This window comes from Crinia signifera, chromosome 19 (genome assembly GCF_055691185.1).
Source record: "Crinia signifera chromosome 19, ASM5569118v1, whole genome shotgun sequence".
NCBI classification, from domain to species: Eukaryota; Metazoa; Chordata; class Amphibia; order Anura; family Myobatrachidae; genus Crinia; species Crinia signifera.
In genome coordinates this window covers 47,560,544-47,585,149 of record NC_139226.1, presented here as the reverse complement: position 1 = coordinate 47,585,149, position 24,606 = coordinate 47,560,544, and the positions used below count along the sequence as shown (strand labels likewise).

Here is a 24,606-nt window from a genome sequence, read left to right as displayed (position 1 = left end):
GCAGCCCTAACTCTAGAGCCACCACTGATGTTATCGCATTTCTTGGGTTGCCCCGTGCTCTCCGCAGCCTAGCTCGCAGTGGCTGCACGTGACATTACGGAGCCACACTAAACCGCACCCATTGTAGATATGCCAGTGGCAGTGTATATTCAAAGCTCTAGTATTAAAAAAGCTATTTCCATTTGGCAAGGCACGCTGGCTGTGTTATACCCTGCCGTGTACTAGTCGGTAGCTGCTTGTTTATGCTTAAACGGGTAAAGCTGTTTTCAGTACACACTGTACCTCACTTTATATCAACCACTTGAATGGTATGCCTGGGCTCAGGTGATTGTACGCCGGAGCCCCCCTGGCCAACACGAACATCCCCGAGCCTGCCACCTGTGGTCAATGCTGGCTGTGACTGGCGGCTGGTGCAGCGGCGGCAGGGGAGCTCCGACGTACAAACGCCGGAGCGGAGGTGAGGGGGGGGGGGGGTCTTCCTACGTTCTGTGGTGGGTTTTGCTGGGGCAGGACAGGCCTGCCCTGGTAGGTTTGTTCTGCCCCGGAAAAACCCACCACTCAAGGGGTTAAACTTGTACTTAATCATTATTAAATCTTAGAAACCAGTTACATTTAAAAAATACCTAGATTAGTTCTTGACAAACCTCTGACATAAATTGCCCACAACCATCTTACATCAGTAAAATCATCTCATGGGTAGAAGAAGGAAACCTACATGTAAGGATGTTTAGCTCCCATCGAAGACATCCGAGAAGATGGATCTTAAATATAGCTGTGTCAGGTTCAGAGGCAGGAGCATTACTAATCTCAGTAATTCCACTTCTCTCTGACTTAATGGCATTATGTCATTCCTGTCACTGGCACATATCACTCATCGTTAGTAGCAGGGCCGACAGAGCGCTGGGATTGGTGATCATGTGCTTAAGGTCACACACACTCATGCACTTATGGTTACAGCATTCTCTCTGGCTGATATTGTATAGCTCTGCCGTGCTAGTGGATTGACTGATGTCCGTTTGACCCCTCTGCCTCCCACTTGCCTGACCTTGTATTTCTGCTTGATTATTCTATTCATTACAGATATTGATTGTGTGTATGTTGTGTATGTATCTTTCAATATGGATTTGCGCAATTTTGCACAATCTCTTGCGAAATCAGCAGATCTTCCTGCATTACATCTATGTAATAATTACACTAGGGCGATCAGATACGATGCATTCCATCTTATGGTGGCCAAAGTGCTTTTTGACCAAAGATGCCACATCGGGTGCTGGAAGAGGGCTGGCGGTAGGCGTTGGTGTAGCACATCACTATGCAGGAAGGCTGGCGGAGGCCTCACGTTCAGGTGGCCGCTGATTGGCTGAGAGAGAGCTCTCTCTCAGCCAATCAGAGGACTACCCATTGTTTTAAATAGTTTTTTCAAATTCTGCCGGCTCTCCTGAGCCTCGCTGCCCGCCAGCCCTTCTGTACAGCTCTGCACTACACCGCCACCCACCACCAGCGCTCCTGCCTCCTCCCCAAACCCGATGCCCGCTGACAGTGCTCCTGCCACCGTTCGCATTGTTTTTTAACCACATGCGATCGCTCATGCAATACGATAGATAATATGTGCAGCTCATACTATCTATCGATGTCGGGTGACCCATTCAACATGCATACAATCCTTCGATTTATCGCACAGATGCGGTCAAGATCGAAGGATTTATGCAATATCGACCTAGTGTATGGGCACCATTACTGAACCCCTCTTTTACATCAAAATAACTTGTCCAATCCAGGATTTGAAACACGGTTCCAATCCGAAGCATACGCCTTCACACTGCTGCTCGAAATTGGGCTATTTCCGATTCGGCGCCGTATGCGGTCTCTCTCATTTGCCGGTGATCTGTCACATTTGCCCAGGGGTGGGGGGTTTTGAAGTCTTTTCCACTGAGCCACATCCTGGGATATCAAGGCAATAACCTGGGTTTTAACCCCTTCCCGACATTTGACGTACATTTACGTCATGGCCGGGATGTACTTCCCGACACATGGCGTAAATGTACGTCATGGCTTTAAACTGTCACCGCGTCTATAGACGCAGTGACAGTTTAAACATGTCTGCTGTCCCTGACAGCAGACATGTCCCTGCATGCCCAGGGGGGGCTGTGATGCCGCCCCCCCGTCGGCGATCGCTGTGATTGGCTGTTCAGTGTGAACAGCCAATTACAGCGTTTTCTGTGTCACCGGCGAATAACGTTCGCCGGTGACACAGGGATCGGTGGTGATTGGTGCTGTAAAGTACAGCACCAATCACCACGGGGTGTAAGGGTGACACTGGTGTCACCCCACCTCACCCAACCCGCCCCCAAAGGCCGTGATTGGTTCGTCGGACCGACGAACCAATCACAGCCATGGAGGGTGATTTAAACTAACGGTGACTGCACTGCAGACGCCATTCCGGTCTGGAATTGCGTGCAGTGCGGTCACCGTGCCTATCTGCCGCGATATACTGACCTGATCCTTGCAAACACTTACCTGATCACTGCTTGCAGCGTTCCTGGATCTTGTTACTTCTTGTGACTTCCTGTGTTGTGCTGTGCTGTGTTGTGCTGCTGTGCTGCTGCAGTGTGTTCGAGTTATAGATAGAGAGAGATAGAGAGAGAGAGATAGAGAGAGATAGAGATAGAGAGGGCTAGTGACAGAGAGTGCTATATTTTGTGCTGCTGCAGTGTGATAGAGTTATAGATAGAGAGATAGAGAGAGATAGAGAGAGATAGAGAGATAGTGACAGATTGTGCTATATATTTTTTATATATATACAGCTGTACTGCGTGTGCAACTGACTGCTGCCCCCCCCCCCCCTTTTGTGCTGATCAGTATAAATTAACTGATCAGCAACTTTTTGGGGGCGCAGGGTTTTTTTTTTATATATATACCTGTCAGTGCTGCTGCTGCAGTGTCATAGAGTGATAGATAGTGAGAGATAGAGAGATAGAGAGAGATAGTGATAGAAAGTGCTATATTTTGTGTCTGCTGCCCCCCTTTTGTGCACCCCCAGCAACTTTTTGGGGGTGCAGGGGTTATTTTTTATATATATAACTGTCAGTGCTGCTGCTGCAGTGTCATAGAGTGATAGATAGAGAGTGATAGAGAGAGATAGTGACAGAGAGTGATAGAGAGTGCTATATTTTGTGTCGGCTGCCCCCCTTTTGTGCACCCCCAGCAACTTTTTGGGGGTGCAGGGTTTTTTTTTTTATATATATAACTGTCAGTGCTGCTGCTGCAGTGTCATAGAGTGATAGATAGTGAGAGATAGTGAGAGATAGAGAGAGATAGAGAGAGATAGAGAGAGATAGTGACAGAGAGTGATAGAGAGTGCTATATTTTGTGTCTGCTGCCCCCCCCCCCTTTTGTGCTGATCACTATATCTGAGGTGATCAGCAACTTTTTGGGGGTGCAGAGGTTTTTTTTTATATATACCTGCCAGTTGCACTGTCAGTTGCACCAAAGGTTGTGCACCTGCTGCCCCTCACTGGTAATCAGTGTCGCATCACTGATCACCTTTTTTTTTTTTTTTTGAGGGTGCTGTGGGGTCTTTTTTAAATTTTTTTTGATCAAATTTTTTTTATCAAATTCCTGTTGCCTTTGAGCGCTGTTCAGTGACGGACGTTACTGACCAACATCTGTGCTCAATTTTTGGCGCAGGACCTTTTTTTTTTTTTTCTTTTTCTGCACTACATACACACTACACACTACATACTACATTGAAATAAAGTTTGTACCCCCCCTACACTATACACGTGTTGAAACATTTCACTACCAGAAACACAAAAATAAAAATGGCATCCCAAATGTCATCCCAAATGTCATCCCAGTCATCCAGAAGAATGTATTCAGCGGAGGAGGCATATGCCATGCTTGCCTCTGACTCTGACACAGCCAGTGAGGCAAGCGGGGAATTTGAAGGATTCATCTTAAGCTCCTCTTCCTCCTCTAGTGATGAGGGACCCCCTCAAAGACACCCCCGTAGAGCAGCTGAGACCCCCCCCAATAATTGATCTCGTATGGACCCCACCACCAGACAATTTTGAGCCCCAGGTTCCTGAGTTTTTGGCCATCCCAGGAATCCAATTTGATTCCACAGGTCTCAGAGAAATTGACTTTTTCACATTATTTTTCTCTGATGATTTTATAAATTTAATGGTGGACCAAACTAATTTATATGCCCAGCAGTTTATTGCTCAAAACCCCACGTCATCATTTGCTAGGTGGACCCCTGTAGATGCAGTAGAGATGATGACGTTTTGGGGTCTGGTGTTTCATATGGGCATAGTAAAAAAGCCAGAAATTAGGCAATATTGGAGTACAGATGTTCTGTACAGCACCCCACTTTACCGTATGGCCATGACCCGGACTCGTTTTGAGTTAATCCTTAAATTTTTGCATTACAACGATAATGCACAGTGCCCACCCAGAGATGATCCCACCTTTGACCGGCTATTCAAAGTCAGGCCGGTCATTGATCACTTCAGTGCCAAATTTGAAGAGATGTACATCCCAGATAAATTCATTTGCATAGACGAGTCCCTTATACATTTTAAAGGAAGGGTTAAATTCCGCCAGTACCTTCCCAGTAAGAGGGCAAGGTATGGCATAAAAATGTATAAGCTGTGTGAAAGCACCTCAGGGTACACCCACAGGTTTAGGGTATATGAAGGGAAGGATTCAAGAATTGAACCGCCAGAATGCCCCCCCTCCCTCGTAGGTGTTAGTGGAAAAATTGTCTGGGATTTAGTGCACCCCTTCCTGGATAAAGGTTATCACCTCTATGTGGATAACTTTTACACCAGCATCCCCCTGTTTAAGGCCCTTGGTTCAAGAGGTACAGCAGCTTGCGGTACTGTGCGCAAGAACCAAAGAGGCCTCCCAAAAACGCACATTGCCCAAGTAATGAGAAGGGGTGAAAGCAGGGGAATATGCACCGAAAATATGTTGTTGGTCAAATATAAGGACAAGAGGGATGTCCTTATACTGACAACAATTCACGGAGACAGTACCACCTCCGTCCCTGTACGAGGTACCAGTACCCACACCTCAAAACCTAATTGTATCCTGGATTACAATAGGTACATGGGCGGAGTGGATCTTTCAGATCAGGTACTGAAGCCGTACAGTGCCCTGCGGAAAACAAAAATCTGGTACAAGAAGCTGGCCGTGTATATCATCCAGATGGCACTGTATAACGCTTACGTGCTATTCCGTTCTACCAGCCAGAGGGGGACATTTATGCACTTTCAAGAGGAAGTCATAAAGGGCCTAATATTTGGGAACCAGCAGGCAGAGGGCCCCAGTACTTCTAGTACTGGCCCCCGTATTGTACCAGGGCAGCATTTTCCTGATGAAATCCCCTCCACTGGAAAAAAGGGCAGGACACAAAAAAGGTGCAAAGTTTGCTATAAAAAGGGAATAAGAAAGCAAACTATTTTCCAGTGTGACACTTGCCCCGACAAACCCGGCCTATGTATAAAGGAGTGTTTTAAAATATACCACACATCTATGGATTATTAGGTTCATAATTTCACCGTGCTTCGGGGGTCTTGCTAATGCCACATAGCACCCACCATTCATTCCACCAGAATCTGAGCCGCAAAATCCAAAAATCACTCCTTCCCTTCTGAGTCCTGCCATGCACCCAACTGGTATTTTTTGGTCACATGTGAGGCATTGCCGTACTCGGGAGAAATTGGGGCACAGATTTTGCGGTGCTTTTTCTCCTTTATACCTTCTGAAAATGAAAAATTTTGAGCCAGAACTGCATTTTTGTGTAAAAAAAATGTAATTTTTCATTTTCACTGCCCAGTTGTATCAAAATTGGTGAAACCCCTGGGGGTTTGAAATGTACACTATACCCCTAGATGAATTCCCTGAGGGGAGTAGTTTGCAAAATGGGGTCACTTGTGGGGGGGTTCCACTGTATTGGTGCTTGGGGGGTCTTGCTAATGCGACATAGCACCCACCAACATTCCACCAGAATCTGAGCTGCAAAATCCAAAAATCACTCCTTCCCTTCTGAGTCCTGCCATGCACCCAAATGGTATTTTTTGGTCACATGTGAGGCATTGCCGTACTCGGGAGAAATTGGGGCACAGATTTTGGGGTGCTTTGTCTCCTTCATTCCTTGTGAAAATGAAAAATTTTGAGCCAGAACTGCATTTTTGTGTAAAAAATTTAATTTTTCATTTTCACTGCCCAGTTGTACCACAATTGGTGAAACCCCTGGGGGTTTGAAATGTACACTATACCCCTAGATGAATTCCCTGAGGGGTGTAGTTTGCAAAATGGGGTCACTTGTGGGGGGGTTCCACTGTATTGGTGCTTGGGGGGTCTTGCTAATGCGACATAGCACCCACCAACATTCCACCAGAATCTGAGCTGCAAAATCCAAAAATCACTCCTTCCCTTCTGAGTCCTGCCATGCACCCAAATGGTATTTTTTGGTCACATGTGAGGCATTGCCGTACTCGGGAGAAATTGGGGCACAGATTTTGGGGTGCTTTGTCTCCTTCATTCCTTGTGAAAATGAAAAATTTTGAGCCAGAACTGCATTTTTGTGTAAAAAATGTAATTTTTCATTTGCACAGCCCAGTTGTATCAAAATTGGTGAAACCCCTGGGGGTTTGAAATGTACACTATACCCCTAGATGAATTCCCTGAGGGGTGTAGTTTGCAAAATGGGGTCACTTGTGGGGGGGGTATCACTGTATTGGTGCTTGGGGGGTCTTGCTAATGCGACATAGCACCCACCAACATTCCACCAGAATCTGAGCTGCAAAATCCAAAAATCACTCCTTCCCTTCTGAGTCCTACCATGCACCCAAATGGTATTTTTTGGTCACATGTGAGGCATTGCCGTACTCGGGAGAAATTGGGGCACAGATTTTGGGGTGCTTTGTCTCCTTCATTCCTTGTGAAAATGAAAAATTTTGAGCCAGAACTGCATTTAGGTGTAAAAAATTTAATTTTTCATTTTCACTGCCCAGTTGTACCACAATTGGTGAAACCCTTGGGGGTTTGAAATGTACACTATACCCCTAGATGAATTCCCTGAGGGGTGTAGTTTGCAAAATGGGGTCACTTGTGGGGGGGTTCCTAACTTTTAGCATCTTATGGTGCCTAGAAACCTACATGGTGCCTAAAAAATAATCTCATAAAAAGGAGGCTCCAAAATCAAGTAGGTGCTCCTTCTATTATGAAGCCTGTGGTTTGGTCAACGTGCACACTAGGGCCACATATAGGATATTTATGAAAACAAAAGAATTGGGGGAATCAATTTTTAGTCACATTTCTCTAGTAAAATCTACTGTGTTCCTTAGAAAAATGTATTAAATTTGCAAATCTGCAAAAAAAATGAAATTTTGAAATTTCACCTACACTTTGTTTTAATTCCTGTGAAACACCTAAAGGGTTAACAAACTTCCAAAATGCTGTTTTGAATACTGTGAGGGGTGCAGTTTTTGAAATGGCATCATTTATGGGGGTGTCTCACATACAAGTCCCTCAAAGTCACATCAGAACTGAACTGGTCCCTAAAAAAAAATTTGCTATTCATATTGTAAGCCTCCTAGTGTCCAAAAAAATTAAAAGGAAGTTGAAATAATGATGGAAACATAAAGTAGACATATGGTCTATGTTAGTTATTAACTATTTTGAGTGGTATGATTATTTGTCTCACAAGCAGAAAATTTAACATTTTGCAAATTGCTAAATTTTCCATTTTTTTACGACATTTTGGTATTTTTCACAAAAAAACACAGACTGTATCGACCCAAATTTACCACTAATTTGAAGTACAATGTGTCACGAGAAAACAATCTCAAAATCACTGGGATAAGTAAAAGCAAAAAAAAGTTATCCCCACTTAAGTGATACATGTCAGATTTGAAAAAAAGGGCTCTGTCAGGAAGGCAAAAACATGCTGTGTCAGGAAGGGGTTAACTGCAATGGGAAAGGATAATTTGCTGCAGTGCCGACCATATAGTGCAGGGCGGAACCTCTATGTAATGTTTGCGCTGGCTGGTTCCTCTGGGGATTGGGTGCACTGAATGTATATGGAGTCATGGGGTAAGTAGGATCAGTATAAGGTTTCATACACTCCTAAACCTAACCCCCTCATTGTTCCCTCTTCTTAATGTCTAAGTGAAATTATTCTCCTTTCTCCTCTCCAAACACCTCCCCAATTTTGATGAAAATATTCTGTGATCGATCAGTGCATTTTCAAGCCCATCGAATAGCCGAATGTTTGAATTTATTTTGTATTCTATTTTTTGCTTGTATTTGGGATGTTTGACGTTCCCCAATAACGTCTTTACAACTTCCTTATAAGAACACAAAGCCCCTGTTTAAATAGTTTCCTCTTTTTTTTTTCTTTTTTTTTACTTTTTGTTGAACTTTTGAATATCTGCTGCAGCAAAAATGCCTTATTTTTTATAGTCCTGGGAACCTGTTGCATAAATACTTAAAACAATCTTTTTTATGGAAGAGATTTCTAAGATGCTTCAAAAGTCACAGTTGGGTTTTGTATAGGATGTAAAAGATATTTTTGGGGATCAACAAAAATTTCCCAGATAACGCTTTTTCAGCCATTGTTTTTTTTTATCTAGTGCTGCTCCATTTGCACAAAAAAAAACATTGCTATTTTGTGTATCGTCTTTGCTATCCAAGGACCAATGCCCAGAATTCATTACCTACTGTACCATACATTCCTTGTAATATCTAAGGCTACGTTTTTTTACCAAATATAGTTGTCTGGAATCATGGTACCAGAGTTCTGGTGTATACTGCACTGCAGACCCGCTGTCGGTGCCATCTTCGTCCATGACAGGATGTCCCCAATGCCATTCTCTGTTGCAACCTCAGGACTGCCCGGTCTTGTTCTGCATGGGTGCCACCATGACACCTGCAGACACCAATCCACTTGCCCCTGCACAAGTCACATGATCCAGGTCTATAGAGATAGAGATGGAGCAGCTCACATTGGAGCTGCTCCTGGCAATTCTATCGACATTCGGCAGCCGCCGCTACCGGCGGCCAGTGGCCAGAAAGGGGCGCGTGCGCACGAGAAGCACACAAGTCCCATACTGACGCTGCGCCCCGTAGCTGCCCACACCCCCCACTCACCCTGCCCATCTTCCTGAACCAGAGACAAGCAAGGAATCCGCTCCCCGCTTCTGTGCTGATGAGGAAGCGCAATCGTGTAAGACGCTCGCGCTTCCCCGTCAGATAGAGCTCCTGTCCACCAGCCTGCGCCAGCTCAGGAGATCTGGCGATAGTTCAGGCTGGCTGACACGTGCTCCATCTGTAACTCACTTCCTGGATTAATTGTTGCTGCAGCCAGCAGCCAATCATCTGTTCCCATGGGGGATATAAGCAAGGCTCCAAGAATCCCTCATCGCCTTGAACAACTTGTATTGTTCCCAAGTATTGGTACTGACAGGAGAAGAGATGAGGCTAGAGATAGAATGGAAGAGGAGGTAGACATTGGCTATACAATGGTAGCTATGAGCATGGTGCGCGTAGCTACTAGTGCAGTGGACACGATGAAAAGGATTGCTGAAAGCAGCTGGGAAAACTTCTCAGTTACAGAAAGATGGGTGAAAGAGAAAATGGGTAGTGAGAAAATGGCAAAGCCTGGCACAGGAGGTGGTCTACCTCCAGCCATCTAATATACTATAATAGGATTTGGCATGAAAAGCCGGCAGTCGGGATCCCGGCGTTCAAAATCCCGACGCCGGAATCCCGAACGCCGAAATCCCGACAAGGGGGGGACGTGGATCGCCCCTCCTTGCGGGCTCACTGCGCTCGCCACGCAGCGGGCCCGGTGCCTCGCTACGCTCGGCACACTAATTTATTCTCCCTCCGGGGGTGTCGTGGACACCCACGGGGGGAGAAAGTGTCGGGATTTCGGCGTTCGGGATTCCAGCGTCGGGATTCTGAACGCCGGGATCCCGACCGCCGGGATTTAAACTGCATCCCACTATAATATACTACATGTGAGGAAGAATTACTAGGTTATAGGTCTGGGGACCGATGGTCAGTCTGGGAATCAAGGGTCAGTCTGGGGACCGATGCAATGGTTATCGGCCAGGGAACCAACGGGAACCAATGCTGATGGTTATGCACCTAGGAGCCAATGGTTAGTCTGGGATCAGATGGTGATGGTTATTGACCTGAGAACCGATGGTCATCCTGTGCTGGAGAATCCTGGGCTGAGCAGCATGACCTGAATGATCGAAATGGGCCCTGATTCAGGTCGGCAGATGTTGCACGCGGCTTACATCAGTGACATAACTATGATAAGGGTGCCCCCCCCCCACAACTAAAATTTGTGCGCCACCCCCCCTCCCCATCTCCCCTTCTCACCTCCACCTCCCCCTTCTCACCTCCGCCTCCCAGTCCATTGCTGAACGCCGGGACCAGCAGATCCACCTGTTAGAGTGTCACTTGCAAAATGGCCGCCTCCTCTAACATCCTTATTAACCATCTACTGTGAGGGGGCGCCCATTTTGCAAGTGACAACCTTACAGGAGATCTGCTGGTCCCGGTGGGCAGCAGTGGACTGGGCGGCAGTGGTGAGAAGTGGGAGGGCGACAGATTTGTCGGCAGTGGTGGCCCTATCAACCCCCAGCAATAGTTTCCGCAGACCCTGCAGTGCCCAAACTTACCTAGCGCCTCCAAGCCACCGCAGGGTCTGCGGAGCTATTGTTACATTACTGGCTGACGTCCTGTGATGTCATTTGCCTGCCCCCCAGCAGGTACTGGCCCACCAGTGTACCCCACTGGAACGACCAGCGTTTTCATGGGGGCACTCCTTAAACGCTGGGCATTCCTATGGTCCAGCACCATCACCAGCCCAGCCCTCTCTCCCCGCCTTTTGATGTCAGGGTCTGCATACGTGCTTGCGCTTGTGCAGACCCATAAACTGCAAAAATGGCACAGGGACAACAGGCCAGTAACTGTAGCCTCGGGCAGCCCCAGTGGTGGTCCTGCGGTCCAAAATACACCAAGCGCCGCAATTCCTGACACTGCCTCTGTTACTTAAAGATAACATTTTTCTAAATTGAATGTGGAAATGTGTAAAAACAGAAGGCAGGAAGTTCCAGTATTGCCCTGTGTAATACCACTTTCACACTGCCTAAACGTTTTAAAAAACGGTATTTTAAAACGGTATTTAAAACGGGTCTGAGCCTTGACATTGCAGTAGATTACCGTTTTAAATACCATTTAAATACCATTCACATCAGTCAACCCGTTTTAATCCCCTCAACACGTTTCAAGGCAGAATGCAGGGGACAGCCTATTACAGGTCTGTAATCTGTTGTTTTTTGCTAAATACCGTTTCAAACGTTTTGAAATACCGGTTATCTTTAACCGGTAAATCAACTCTGGCACTTTCCCACTGCAGCCTTAAACGTGTTGAAATGTGAAAAAAACGTCAATATACCGTTTTACAAGTACGGTGTGAAAGGGGTATAATTCTATTTCTGATTTATCTGTCACATAAGTATGTATGTTTATATATGTCCAGTTAGAGTTAATTATATCAAGTAAATTTATTCTTAGCTGTTTAAATTGGAAAATTATCAGTTGAAATTGCACCCGATTATTTTTTTATTTTTTGTGTTGTTTTTTTTTTACCTGTCAAAGTATTCCATTGCTCAGTGTCATGTTAGGAGTAAGAATGTTCTAACTTAAGTGTTTAAAATTAGGTTTTCATATAGAGCACAGTGTTTCACACAAAATGGTATACAGGTTGAGTCTCCCTTATGCGTATATTCCAAAAACCGAAATATTTGGAAAAAAAAAACATGTTTTTTTAGAATATTCAGGTTTTTTTTCCTTTTCCCACAGCCTCTTTTCTCATACTTACCTCGTCCCCCGGTATCCTTCGGAATCCTCTTCAGCGGCATCTGCGGTCCCAGGGGTGCATTGTGCGAGTGCGCGGGCACGCCGGTGACGTCACAGGTGTGCACTCGTGCAATGCACCCCTGGGCCCGGAGATGCCACTGAAGAGAATTCCGAAGGCCACCGTGGATGCCCGATTATTTTTTTATTTTTTGTGTTGTTTTTTTTTTACCTGTCAAAGTATTCCATTTCTCAGTGTCATGTTAGGAGTAAGAATGTTCTAACTTAAGTGTTTAAAATTAGGTTTTCATATAGAGCACAGTGTTTCACACAAAATGGTATACAGGTTGAGTCTCCCTTATGCGTATATTCCAAAAACCGAAATATTTGGAAAAAAAAACATGTTTTTTTAGAATATTCAGGTTTTTTTTCCTTTTCCCACAGCCTCTTTTCTCATACTTACCTCGTCCCCCGGTATCCTTCGGAATCCTCTTCAGCGGCATCTGCGGACCCAGGGGTGCATTGTGCGAGTGCGTGGGCACGCCGGTGACGTCACAGGTGTGCACTCGTGCAATGCACCCCTGGGCCCGGAGATGCCACTGAAGAGAATTCCGAAGGCCACCGTGGATGCCAGGGGACACACTGGGGATGACGAGGACCATCCTAAGACATTGATTAAAAATAACATATTTTAGTTTCTTTAGATCCTAAAACCACATATATATCCCTCTGCCTACCAGATTTTCCCTCACATACCCACGCCTACCAGAATAATTATTACATGCCACTCCTGACAGCTTTTGTATCAAACGCCAACCTCTGCTCACTACTAAAGTGTAGACACAAGCAAGTTCATCCATTGTCAAGCTTAGTGTTCATTCTAGCACCCGCCATATTTGAAACCCATGCAGTTCCTCTTCCCTGCCTGGGGTGTCGCTGTCTGCTGTAGTGCTTCTAGCACAGTGTGGTCTGTATATCAGCACTAATATGCAAACCAGACCTGTGCTAGAAACACCAGAGCAGACAGTGACACCCCAGTCAGGGAAGAGGAACTGCATGGGTTTTCAAATATAGCGGGTGCTAGAATGAACACTAGTCAAGCTAGTACCAAAGGACAATAGCAAAAAAATTGTCCAACACTGATCACCCTGAACTAAAGGATGAGTCTAGTTCCTTTGACCATCCAACCTAACTCACACTGTATATACTATATTTGCCTACATTATTTGTTTGTGTAGGACCACAATCCATCTGAAAATCAAAAACTACTTAAAAAAACACACACAGGTTTTAAGGTGCATACACACTGGACGTTTTTGCCCAGCATGTATACACTGCGATAACGGGGAAAATCGCTGGGCTGAAAATCATACACACTGAGCGATTTTCGCCTATTCAAACAATTTTCCCAGGGGTACACGGCTTTCCATAGCAGGACAAGATGAAAAGCAATCCACCCCACCGCTCATATGTTGGTAATACCAGCACGCATCAGCACTCACCGCTCATCACCGGTCTATACACACTGGGTGGCTTTTGAGCCGAAAGCAGCTCAAATGGTAAAATTGAGCTGCTTTCAGTTTAAAATCACCCAGTGTGTATGGGCCTCTAGAGACCTGGAACCACACATTCAAATAAGTAATCCTTATCTTTTGGTATTTAGTAATTGAGTGTGCTCCCTCTAGTGGTAATAAGTGATTTTGATTTATGTGAAGACCAAACAACTATTCTGTATTGTACAGTATATAGGAAATAGAAGATATATGGTAATAACTGGATGAAATACCCGACTGTGATAGTTTATGGTTTCCTATTTTAGTTATTCAAATAAATTAGTGCTTCTATACATAACAATAATTTGTGTACAGACTATCTCAGTTTATACTATATAGAGATTTGGGTGTCCTGATGTGTGGCACATATTATTGCACTTGGGCTTAATGGGATGCAAATGAAGGTTTGGAAGGGCTTTTAGGAAGATGTTTTCCTAGAGTATTGTATTTATAATGGCACATTTAGATAAGTATAATAATCTTTCTGCAATAACAACCAACTGTACTGTATAACTGTATAACTTCCCTGCTAAAACATAGGGGTTGATTCAATTAGATGCTGCCTAAGTACACTTACGGTACCGCCGGACTCCCCACATTATACTTTGTTTAGCTCCCTTTGGATTAATTTCATCATTAATAAGAGGACATTAATAGGTAAATGTTACCCATGGCAACAATTTCGATTCGATCATATTCTAGGATGCAGTAGAGAAATGATCTGATTGGTTTCTATGGCCAACATCACATCACAACATTTCATTTTTATAAGATTTAGTAAATTTACCCCTAAGCATCCAGAAAACGTGTTTCTCCACCGATATGCCACTGGATCATGCAAAATAATCCACTATAAACGTATATATTGACACCGGTCAGCTCTTTTTTGCAAATTGTATTTATTTTTTAGTTTTTATTTATTTATTTACAGTTTCTTATATAGCGCAGCATATTCCGTTGCGCTTTACAATTGGAAGCAACAGTGATGAAACAAACTGGGTAGATACAAACCGACATGGAGGTAGGAGGGCCCTGCTCGCAAGCTTACTGTCTATAGTCGTTTTGTAATCTGCTGTGCCCAGGGCCGGCGCCACCACTAGGCAGCTCTAGGCATTTGCCTAGGGCGCCGGCCACTGGAGGGCGGAATTTTTGGAGCAGGGACCCCCGCCGCCGCATCACCCGACACCCCCTGCCCCTGGCAACCCCCCCATGTGGAGCGGCACCCCTCCCCCCCCAAGGGGGAGCGAGTGAGCACCGGAGCAGGCCCCCCCCCCCCCCCCCCTGGAATGATGCTGCGGTAGCGCAAACACGGCCGAGTCTTCAATCTTCAGCGGCTTCTACTTCATCGGCAGTCGGGAGGCGGAGACAGAAGGTCCGCCTGGAGCTGCGGAGAGAACAGCAGCGGACAGTCCTGGCAGACAGTCCATTTTAGATGGGCGGCCTGGCGGTGAGTAGGGGGCTGATACAATGACACCGCACGGGCACCGGAGCGCCCCCGACCCCCCCCCCCTGATACAATGACACCGCCAGGGCACTGAAATGCCCCTCCCCCTCCCCGCCTAGGGCGCTCCGGTGCCTTGCACCGGCCCTGGCTGTGCCCCCCTGTTCCGTTTGTGCCTTCTGAATGCACAGCAAGAGATTCTTCAACCAATAAATTAACATTGTAATAATATTTGCATGTTTTATTGTTTTAACTATTTATAAATCAGAAGATTTAGAATTGCTCACACTCAGAAAATCAGGTGTACAGGGGTTTTCTGTTCTGGCCTTTCTTCAAGGAGTATATTGTATATAATTGTTTACATTACTAACAATGATGATGATTGTTATAATTTACAATGCTGCCAGCCTACAGGGCTGCAAGAAGAAATGTGCAAGTCGGGCATTAGAAGGTACAAGGTTTCCAAGTCACCCGGCAGGAGCACAGGTGTAGCCATTACTCACTGACATGTAAAAGATTGACAGGCGGACCTAATTATTTCATTTGAGATTGTTTTATGTCAGCCTTAATGATAAGGTATGGAATATATACTGTGTTAGACATTTGTTCTCTATTTGCTTGCTATTAGGACAAACTAGTCATGGACCCAAACAATGGAGAAGCAGCAACGTCAATGCTAGAGGAGATGATGGAAATCACTGCTCAGAATCTGGTGAAGATGGAAGTAGAAGATCACTACAAATTCATCAGGCAACTGGGAAAAGGAAAATATGGCCAAGTCACGTTAGTAATCCATCGGCAAAGAGGTAAGCTTAATGTGGATCAAGCTGCTGCTCAGATCATGGGAACACATTGACTTATTGTAGTCACCTGTATACAGACTTGTGTATGCAGATATGAATATCTTAATTTGCAAGATTAAAATTCAACAACCGCTCACTGAAGCCTAAAATACAAAAATGACTCTCCCATCCACAGTCTAGCTGTCGGCACTCTGAAGTTGTTGACATTTAAGTTGTCAACATTTTGAATCTGTCAACAGTATGAGGATGTCGACCTGGTGCCTCTCAACAGTTTGAAACATGGATTCTGCAGGAGACTTCCAGAAATAGTAGCAATCTCCATGACTCCCTGAAGGGTCTAGCAATCTCCCTGATTTCAACTTGCACATATTATGCAGCTGTTACATTTTTGGGGGAAAACAAAACAATTAAGGCACCATGGGGTAAATATAGGAAGCTTGGTGTATCTATACCCATAGAGAACATTTGGGGTGATTCAGGTTGGCTCGCACAGCATATTTGGTTTGCTAATGGACAAAACAATGTGCACTGCAGGTGGGGCTGATGTAACATGGCCACTTTACAATGAGCGATGTAGGGGCATTTTCTTAGCCATCTAGTCAGATGGCTTAGAAAATGCCCTGAAATCACCCCGTGTGTACACCCCATTTATTATGTTGTCAGTAGCTGCAGATTCCTATAATTGGCATAAACAACAACACAGATAAAGAAAATGTAAAAGACAATTAGTTAAGTTCATTTTGGACATTTAAAGGGATTATTCCCCTTCTGATGACTTTCTTGTATATATTTTACAGGCATCTTCAACTTTTACTGAATGCATTGCTTTTACTCTGTGTTACACTCATCTATGTCATTATAATCAGGCAGGTTATCTTTAATGGCTTAATGTGCGACACACCGCTGCTGTGGTCCCCACATTGGATTACCTATACCAGTTTCAGTGATTTAGTTATCTGTGAAAGCATCTGTTAGGGGTAAGGGGCACTGTTATGCTTATCCTCATCGTAACTTTTGCTGGCAGAAGACTTACTGGCAGTTTATGTATGTGTGGCCTAATTCAAGCCTGATTGCTTATGTGAGAATTCCCAATGGACTGCGGGGGAGAAAGCTGCCACCCAGACAGAAAGAGAAGACGTCCATTGCTAAAGTGCGACAGAATTGCGTATGGATCGCTAACCGCTCTCCATTCGCAAATCCAGTCGCAATTCCCGAAACATCAAAGAGTTTTTGCCTTCTATGCAATTGTGACTCTGAGGCTTCCACTAACCTGCGACTGATACAGGGTGGAAGTGGTCACTGCTGACATCATAAACTCTCACCATAAACACCTGGGCACGCCTCCGTTATTCCCGACACACCCAGAATACAGAAGGTTTCCACCCCAAATGCCATCTTCCTGTCAGGGCCGGTGCAAGGCACCGGAGCGCCCCAGGCGAGGGGGGGTGGGGCGCCCCGGTGCCTACAGGGGGGTACCTGCGGCGCTGTGTGATCTGGCGGCGGGGTCCCTGCAGTGATGCGCACTATCCGGCAGCCAGGCGGCGGCGCGGGAAGCGCTGATGGGTTTGAAAACTCGCCGCACGCTGATTGGCTGAATCTCAGCCAATCAGCATGCGGAATGTTTTCAAACCCAGCAGCGCTTCCCGCGCCACCGCCTGGCTGCCGGATAGCGTGCATCACTGCAGGGACCCCGCCGCCAGATCACACAGTGCCGCAGGTACCCGGCACGGACACCCCTGCAGCCTCCATGCGAGAGTCGAAGTGCCGCCCTCCAGTGGCTGGCGCCCTAGGCAAATGCCTAGATTTGCCTAGGGGTGGCGCCAGCCCTGCTTCCTGTCAATCAAAGTCCAGACGCATTGCCTGTTACAATCCATACACATTTTCTGTTCCTATTCACCCTCACACATGCATGTGCGATGCTAATGGTACACCTGCGCAGTCTTTCGATAATGGCTTGCTTTTTGAGTTCTCTAATTAGCGGTCAGGTCTGAATCAGGCTAATGTCCCACTAATACTGAACATTATGTTATATTTATACTGCAATCCAGAGTTCAGCCAGGACACGTCCATCCCAACTTTAAGATACTTATGCAATAGGCTATTTTTAAAGCAGCAATCATTTAAAAAGATAAAACAGATTGGTTTTGCTTTTTTAATGGTTGCCACTTTGAAAATACAGGCAACTTGCAGGTACTGTCCATGCTGCCCCATATAAGCCTCTACATCTTTCTGCACAATATAAAAATGCTCCATATACTATAGTCTGGGAATGACAGTAACGTAATGTGCAGCTGTATTAAAGTGTCTGGTAGACACTATTTCCCATAGCTTGTTCATTAGCATCCTGTTCTTTCTTATCTCTATGGATTATATATGTCAAATTATTAAATTATCTTGTCTTTTTAATCAAGTGCTTGTATCGCTAGATGTGACTCTACTGCCATCTAGTAGCTAAATGTATTATTAACATTGATATTAAGGTGATTCTAATTCTGGATGCTTTGCGAGCCATGTCACGCTGCATGTCCCCCGCTACTCAACGAATTTCCCCGCAACACTGCGAAAGGATTCGCTGCCTTGAGTGTGAGCCCGAAATCAGTGATCATCAAATGATTATTCTCACCCCTTTGGGTCCGCACAGTTAGGGCCATGGTGGGAATTGAACCCATGACCTCAGAGAGGCAGTAATGCTAACCATTACACCCACCGTCCATGCTGCCCATTGTCTCCTATGCTTGGTATCTGGTGATATGTGTCTGTGTATGAAACAAAGTTCACATTCCAACTTCTTTATGTTTATTATACTTTTTTCTTTTAAGGAACGCCAATGGCCTTAAAGCTCCTACCGAAGACTTTTACCAAGCGCCAGAGCTTCCTGTATGAATACTGTGTTGCGCTTTCATTGTCAACTCATCCAAATATCATTGGAATGTTCGGCATTGCATTTGAATCTTCGGAGCACTATGGATTCTTGTATGAAGCTGCTCTGCATAAAGATCTTATTTCCATTATAAAGCCAAGAGTAAGAGCTTCCTAAACTACTATCACAAAATCTATACACGTAAAACAATAGTTTGATATCGGGTCTGATTTACTGGTGGACGCTGGACACATTTTTCACAGTAAGACGAATATCTCTGATCTGCCTATGTGCAGGTGCTGCACTGCACAGTTGCGGATCCAGTCCTTCGATGACGCTTGTGGTGCCCCAAAACCCGCAACATGATTCAAATGCTGCTGGCATTTGTGGGAGGCAACAAGCAGCGTTTCATAAAATAGGGGGAGGGGGGCATTTAGGCCCCATTTTCTTGATCAGCCACTGGCTGTGTCCTTGGATGCAGCTTTAGACCCCTAGAGCCACAAGAGAAGGTTTTCTGCATATAACAGCCACCCGCTGTTCCCTTAGTAATTATACACACCGGTACATAGGATGCCACCTGGTCTTATACCTCAAGCAGTAGGGGTTTGAGCAAGATGGAGCAGACATTCCTTGGGCAGAACTGAAATTGTCAACAGGATAACATCATTTTCTTGCAAGGGGGCGCATGTTTTGTAGCATTGCGCATACATGTCGTGGGCATGTAGGCATCAATTGTGGGCTATGAAGAGATGACCATATGCAGAGATCCATCTAAATTCAGGGGGATCTTTTGCACCAGGCATAGGGCTGGTGTGTCTGATATCGACGGCCCGGGTAGGACTGAGACTAAGGGCCTTATTCTAGTTCACTCTTAGAGGCAAATTCCTTCTTAGCTGGACAAAACCATGTGCACTGCAGGTGGGGCAGATGTAACATGTGCAGAGTGAATTAGATTTGGGTGGGGTTTTACTTAAAATTGAGATCTATATTGCAGTGTAAAAATAAAGCAGTCAGTATTTCCCCTGCACAGAAACTCACCAAATCTAATTCTATCTGCCCCTGTTACATCTGCCCCCCTGCAGTGCACATGGTTTTGTCCATCTAAGAAGGAATTTGCCTCTAAGAGTGAACTAGAATAAGGCCCTAAAAGTCCTCCTTGGCATAAATGTATTGTATTTATTAACAGTTTCTTATATCGTGCACACATTTTCCATAGCACTGGAGCTTTCAATATATATTCCCTACCACATGTACACGCACACACAGACATTCTAGGGTTAATATTTTGTTGGGAGCCAATTAACCTACCAGTATATTTTTGGATTGTGGGAGGAAACTGTAGTGCCCGGAGTAAAGCCATGCAAGTATGGGGTGAATATACAAACTCCACACAGTTAGGGTTATGGTAGGATTCAAAACCATGACCTCAGTGCTGTGAGGCAGAATTGCTAATCACTATACCGTCCATGCTGCCCCATATAAGGCACACGTGCCTATCTGCTCCATCCCATTATTGATTATGTTAATTTTTCTTGTGGCACCTGCCCCCTTATATAATGTTTATTTATTTGTGCCACCTGCCCCTCCTTGTTGCCCTTTATAATACTGTAGGTTTAACTATTTTATGCTACATGTGTCCGATTAGATAAATGTAATTCTTTTTTGACACCATATCCACGTTATATACAGGCTCCTTTTCCCTAACACCGACTCCCCCCCCCCCCAACACACAGTAGCACAATCTTATACACATTACACCACATGTAGTGCCCTTGATTCATACTAAATCACACAGTAGTGCCCCTTATACACATTGGGCCTTATTCTAGTTCACTCTTTCTGACAAAATCCTTCTTAGATGGACAAAACCATGTGCACTGCAGGGGGGGGGGGGGGCAGATGTAACATGTGCAGAGAGAATTAGATTTGGGTGGGGATTTACTTCAATGTGAGATCTATATTGCAGTGTAAAAATAAAGCAGTCAGTATTTACCCTACACAGAAACAAAATAACTCACCCAAATCTAATTCTCTCTGCACATTTTACATCTGCCCCCCTGCAGTGCACATGGTTTTGTCCATCTAAGAAGGATTTTGTCAGAGTGAACTAGAATAAGGCCCATAATGTTCACACCTGTGCTGCTCATACACACTTTCTCTAGCAGCTCCATACCCTGTGTCCCTCCAGCAGCTTGCCCTCCTCTGTTTGTTCCATCCCCTCTCACCCTGTCTTCAGCAAGCACAGAGCCTGCTCCTCTTAGTGTCTCTTCTTCACTTCAGTAAGATCTGCATTTATATCCAAGCACAAAATGCGGTTGACTTCTCTGCAACTCTGAATCAGGCCCCGGTAGTTTATCTAAGTGATGTATTAGGCGATTGTCAATATTTTTATTAACTTAATGCATTATACCTTTTATTTGTTACAACAGGAAGGAGTACCAGAGCCTATTGCCAAGCTGTATGCTACTCAGCTAGTCAGCGCACTTGAGTTCATTCATAGCAGAGACCTGGTCTATCGAGACGTCAAGCCCGAAAATGTTCTACTCTTTGGTCCTCAGTGTCAAAGAATTAAACTAACAGACTTCGGCTTGACGCGTCCCAAAGGCACCTTGCTTAAACTCGTATCCGGCATCATACCGTACACCGCACCAGAATTAAGCAATTCCCAAAATGGGGAAGCGGTGCCCATTGATTTCACATTAGATGCCTGGGCCTTTGGCGTTCTCCTCTTTTGTCTAATGACTGGATATTTCCCATGGGAGAAGACACTACCGTGTGACCCTTTCTTCGAAGATTTCATTGTCTGGCAAACAACTGGCAGGAAAGATGATTTATCCTCGCACTGGAGGATACTCACACCAGAGGCTATGGAAATGTTCCGCGAGTTAATGGCTTTGAATCCATCCGAAAGGAGTCCTGTGAACAAAGCATTATGGTATTTGAACTACCCATGGAGAGTGGATAACTGGAAATCGCTGGCAAATGTATAAAATGAATGTAAACTTATTAAAGTGTTCCAAGACATTTGAACAACAGAAATTAAATTAGTGATGCAGCTACATAAATATATAATTTCCAACTGACAAGTGCCCTATTCTGGTAAGAGTAGATACCCCGCTACTTTATCTGTGTACACTGTTCCAACCATGGACCCCTTCCGCTAAGAATGTAGTTTAACCTCTGTACCCATAGTCATGTAAAGGTCCATGTACTGTAGCTAATTACTACCAGGGTCATTCTACCACCTACTACTATAGTCTCTCATTCCTTAATATTATGAACTCCTTACAATAATTAATTGTAAGTAACATGTAGAAACTCAACTATATGATTACAGAGCAATGGAATAGGTAAATGGAATTTCCAGAGATATAAATAAGGGTTATGTGTACAAAAAAAAAAAAAAAATGCTAAATATTTATTATTCTTATTAAGCTCCCATATATAAAACACTATATTTTTTTATTGGGTGTGGCTAGTTAGTATAATGATTCTTATTAAGTAACCTCACTCGCAGCAAAAGCTTCCAAAGCTAGTCTGCCTTTTGTGTTTGCGCATGTGTGAGAGAGAAAGAGATGTAGTTTCACATCCTGCCAACAGATGGCAGTGTTTCCTAAGGATTGGGGAGGGGCTAAAATGGCTATATGCACCATTTTAGCCCTGCCCCTCACCGCAGACCCACGAAAAATGGGTCTGGAACTGAAAGCTTGTTTACAGTTGCAGTCTAGATAAAGGCCATACGTGGCCGAAACGTCAACATCAAACTTACCTGCGAGTAAGGAGATAAAGACTGCGAAAATGGTGATGTAATAAAAGTTTTTCATTTCTTTGAAGAATTTGGTGAGTTAATGGGACCCCGGTGGCCCTAAAGATCAATATATGTGGAACAGAATCTGTTACTACAGAGGATTGGCGGCTGGAGTTCACACCACAACATGCAGGGAGAGCCAGTTAACACATATGAACATACATGCAGGGATGTATGTAACATATGTGCAGGCTGCAAGTTCCCGGGGATTGGCAGCGCTGTGTTTATCACAGGCACCATGCAGTACCCAGAACTCAGAATAAGGTATTGCTTTGCTTTTAAGCCCATCCCAGGACACGCACACCCAAACGCCTTGGGGAGGAGGGAGGCTATTATATTATTTATTATATATTTATTATATAATACTCAGCATTGTAGAGGGCGGAAAACAGGGGTGTGGCCCAATGGTGGCTCATTTGCATATGATGCATCCTCATTAGCATAGGTCACTCCCCCCTTTCAGCCGCACGAGTGTCCCTATTTCCATGCTTAAGAAGTTGGGAGGTATGTTATCCTAATTACTAGAAAGTACTTTTAAATCCATGTGGACATTTCTCTATGACTTTAGTATGTTTTTATATTCATACAGTGTTCTTAAGGTGCATACAACACAGATATACTCTTGTATGTATACATATATGGCATTAATATTTCCTCGCAGCTAGTACCATGTACAATATGTGTAGTACGGAACGCCAGCATCTTTCTTGTCTATTTATAATTATTATTGAGATAGTTGGAGGGCCTCTTTTTATTTCTTTTTTTGATTTGCACTTTTGAGCACTTCACGTTTTTCGTTAGTTTGTCACGTTTTTTTGATTTGGGTAGTGCGGCTGTCCCTAACGGGCCTTCCGTTCCCCAAACGTGACTGGGACTCTTCACCTTTTGGGGAGAGTCCCGGTCCCCTCGAGGGCAACCCCGAGCCGCAAGGCGGAGGGAAGCCTATGCGGGTATCTCCAAACCTTCGGGTGCGGAGGACCCACCGTCCAAAACCCTTCCGGGGGTGGAGGAAACGCGGGTCTCTCTGAGCTTCGGCGAAGAGGACCCACCGATCCCTTTTTTCCCTTCCTCGGCCTTATGGTTGAGGGGGGTTAGGGGAACCATGGGGCCTTTCTCCTTTGGGAGAGGGTCCACACGTTCGTACGGCTGCCCCCTTTGCACGTGTTTAGGCACAGCACTGGTGGTGGTGGGAGCACACCTCGGGCTCCCTGAGTTTCTTCAAACTCATTCATACATATAGGTACAATTAATTTATTATTATAATATCATACTTGCTGACTTTTCATCTCCCCTTTGCGGGAGACCAGGGAGAGGGCAGTTAATTAGGGGGCGTAGGAACTCTAATTTTGATGGCCCCGTCCCAATTATGGCACAAAAATGGAGCATGGCCATGGGCGGAGCTATAGAAATTACATTTTGAGATAGTACCATAGAACTTTTTAAAAGAAACCCTATTAAAGAAAAAATAGTGGGGAGCAGAGGGAGAGAAGCAGGAGGGAAGCACTAAGCAGCTAGCCGCTATCTTACCATCTCATCTACGGCGCTGCCTTCTGCTGCTCCCTCTGATGCTCTTGCTCCCATGGCTGGCCCCTGCTGCGCTGCCGCCACTGCCGAGAGATCCCCGGCCGGACAGCCGTGACGTCTGCCCTGTCACTTTTTTTTTTGCCAGGCAGGCTAAAAAAAAGGGAGGATCCTACACATTCCCGTGAGACCGGAACAAAAAACTGGATACGCTAAATGCGGGAGGGTCGGCAACTATGTATAATATATGATCAATATTATTATAGTACATTCTCATAATAGAATTACTTGATCTTACACATTTGCACATATTACAGCTTCTCAAATTAGAGGGAATTTAATCTACTTGATTGCACGTGTATATTTCTATACTGCTATAAATATATTTATATTGAGAGGTCATATATTCCATTGTGACAATGTTGTACTAACACATTCAGAAACTACAGCGGTTAATTTATATAATTGTATTCATTTTAATTAGTTTGGCCATGTTATGCCTTATTAATCAGCGGCTGCAGCAGTAACAGTATACTGTTATATTAACTCTTTTGGAAGCTTGGTAGCGTTCAGCCCTATGTTTAGCTTCTGTAGTGATGACAGCGGGTGACGCAGGGTGAGCAATATGGGGTATATGTAATAGGTGCCGTTTATGGAACTGGCAGCACAAGCTCTGAAATTTTCCTGTAAATTTAAACCAAAACCAGGATGATTTCGCTGAATCATCTTATATTGTG

At 44.8% G+C, this 24,606-nt stretch overlaps 1 protein-coding gene across 2 annotated transcripts in view; it reads left to right on the top strand.

The window, feature by feature from the left end:
- LOC146041827 (serine/threonine-protein kinase SBK2-like) overlaps positions 1–22,693 on the top strand; it is a 73,724-nt gene extending 51,031 nt beyond the window's left edge. For both annotated transcript variants that reach the window (XM_083161712.1, XM_083161711.1), the window contains exons 2-4: positions 15,506–15,683; positions 18,500–18,702; positions 20,970–22,693. In XM_083161712.1, coding sequence (XP_083017838.1) covers positions 15,518–15,683; positions 18,500–18,702; positions 20,970–21,530 — 930 coding nt within the window. In that variant the 5' untranslated portion in view covers positions 15,506–15,517 and the 3' untranslated portion in view covers positions 21,531–22,693. The remainder of the gene's footprint in view (positions 1–15,505; positions 15,684–18,499; positions 18,703–20,969) is intronic.
- The last annotated feature ends 1,913 nt before the right edge of the window (positions 22,694–24,606 follow it).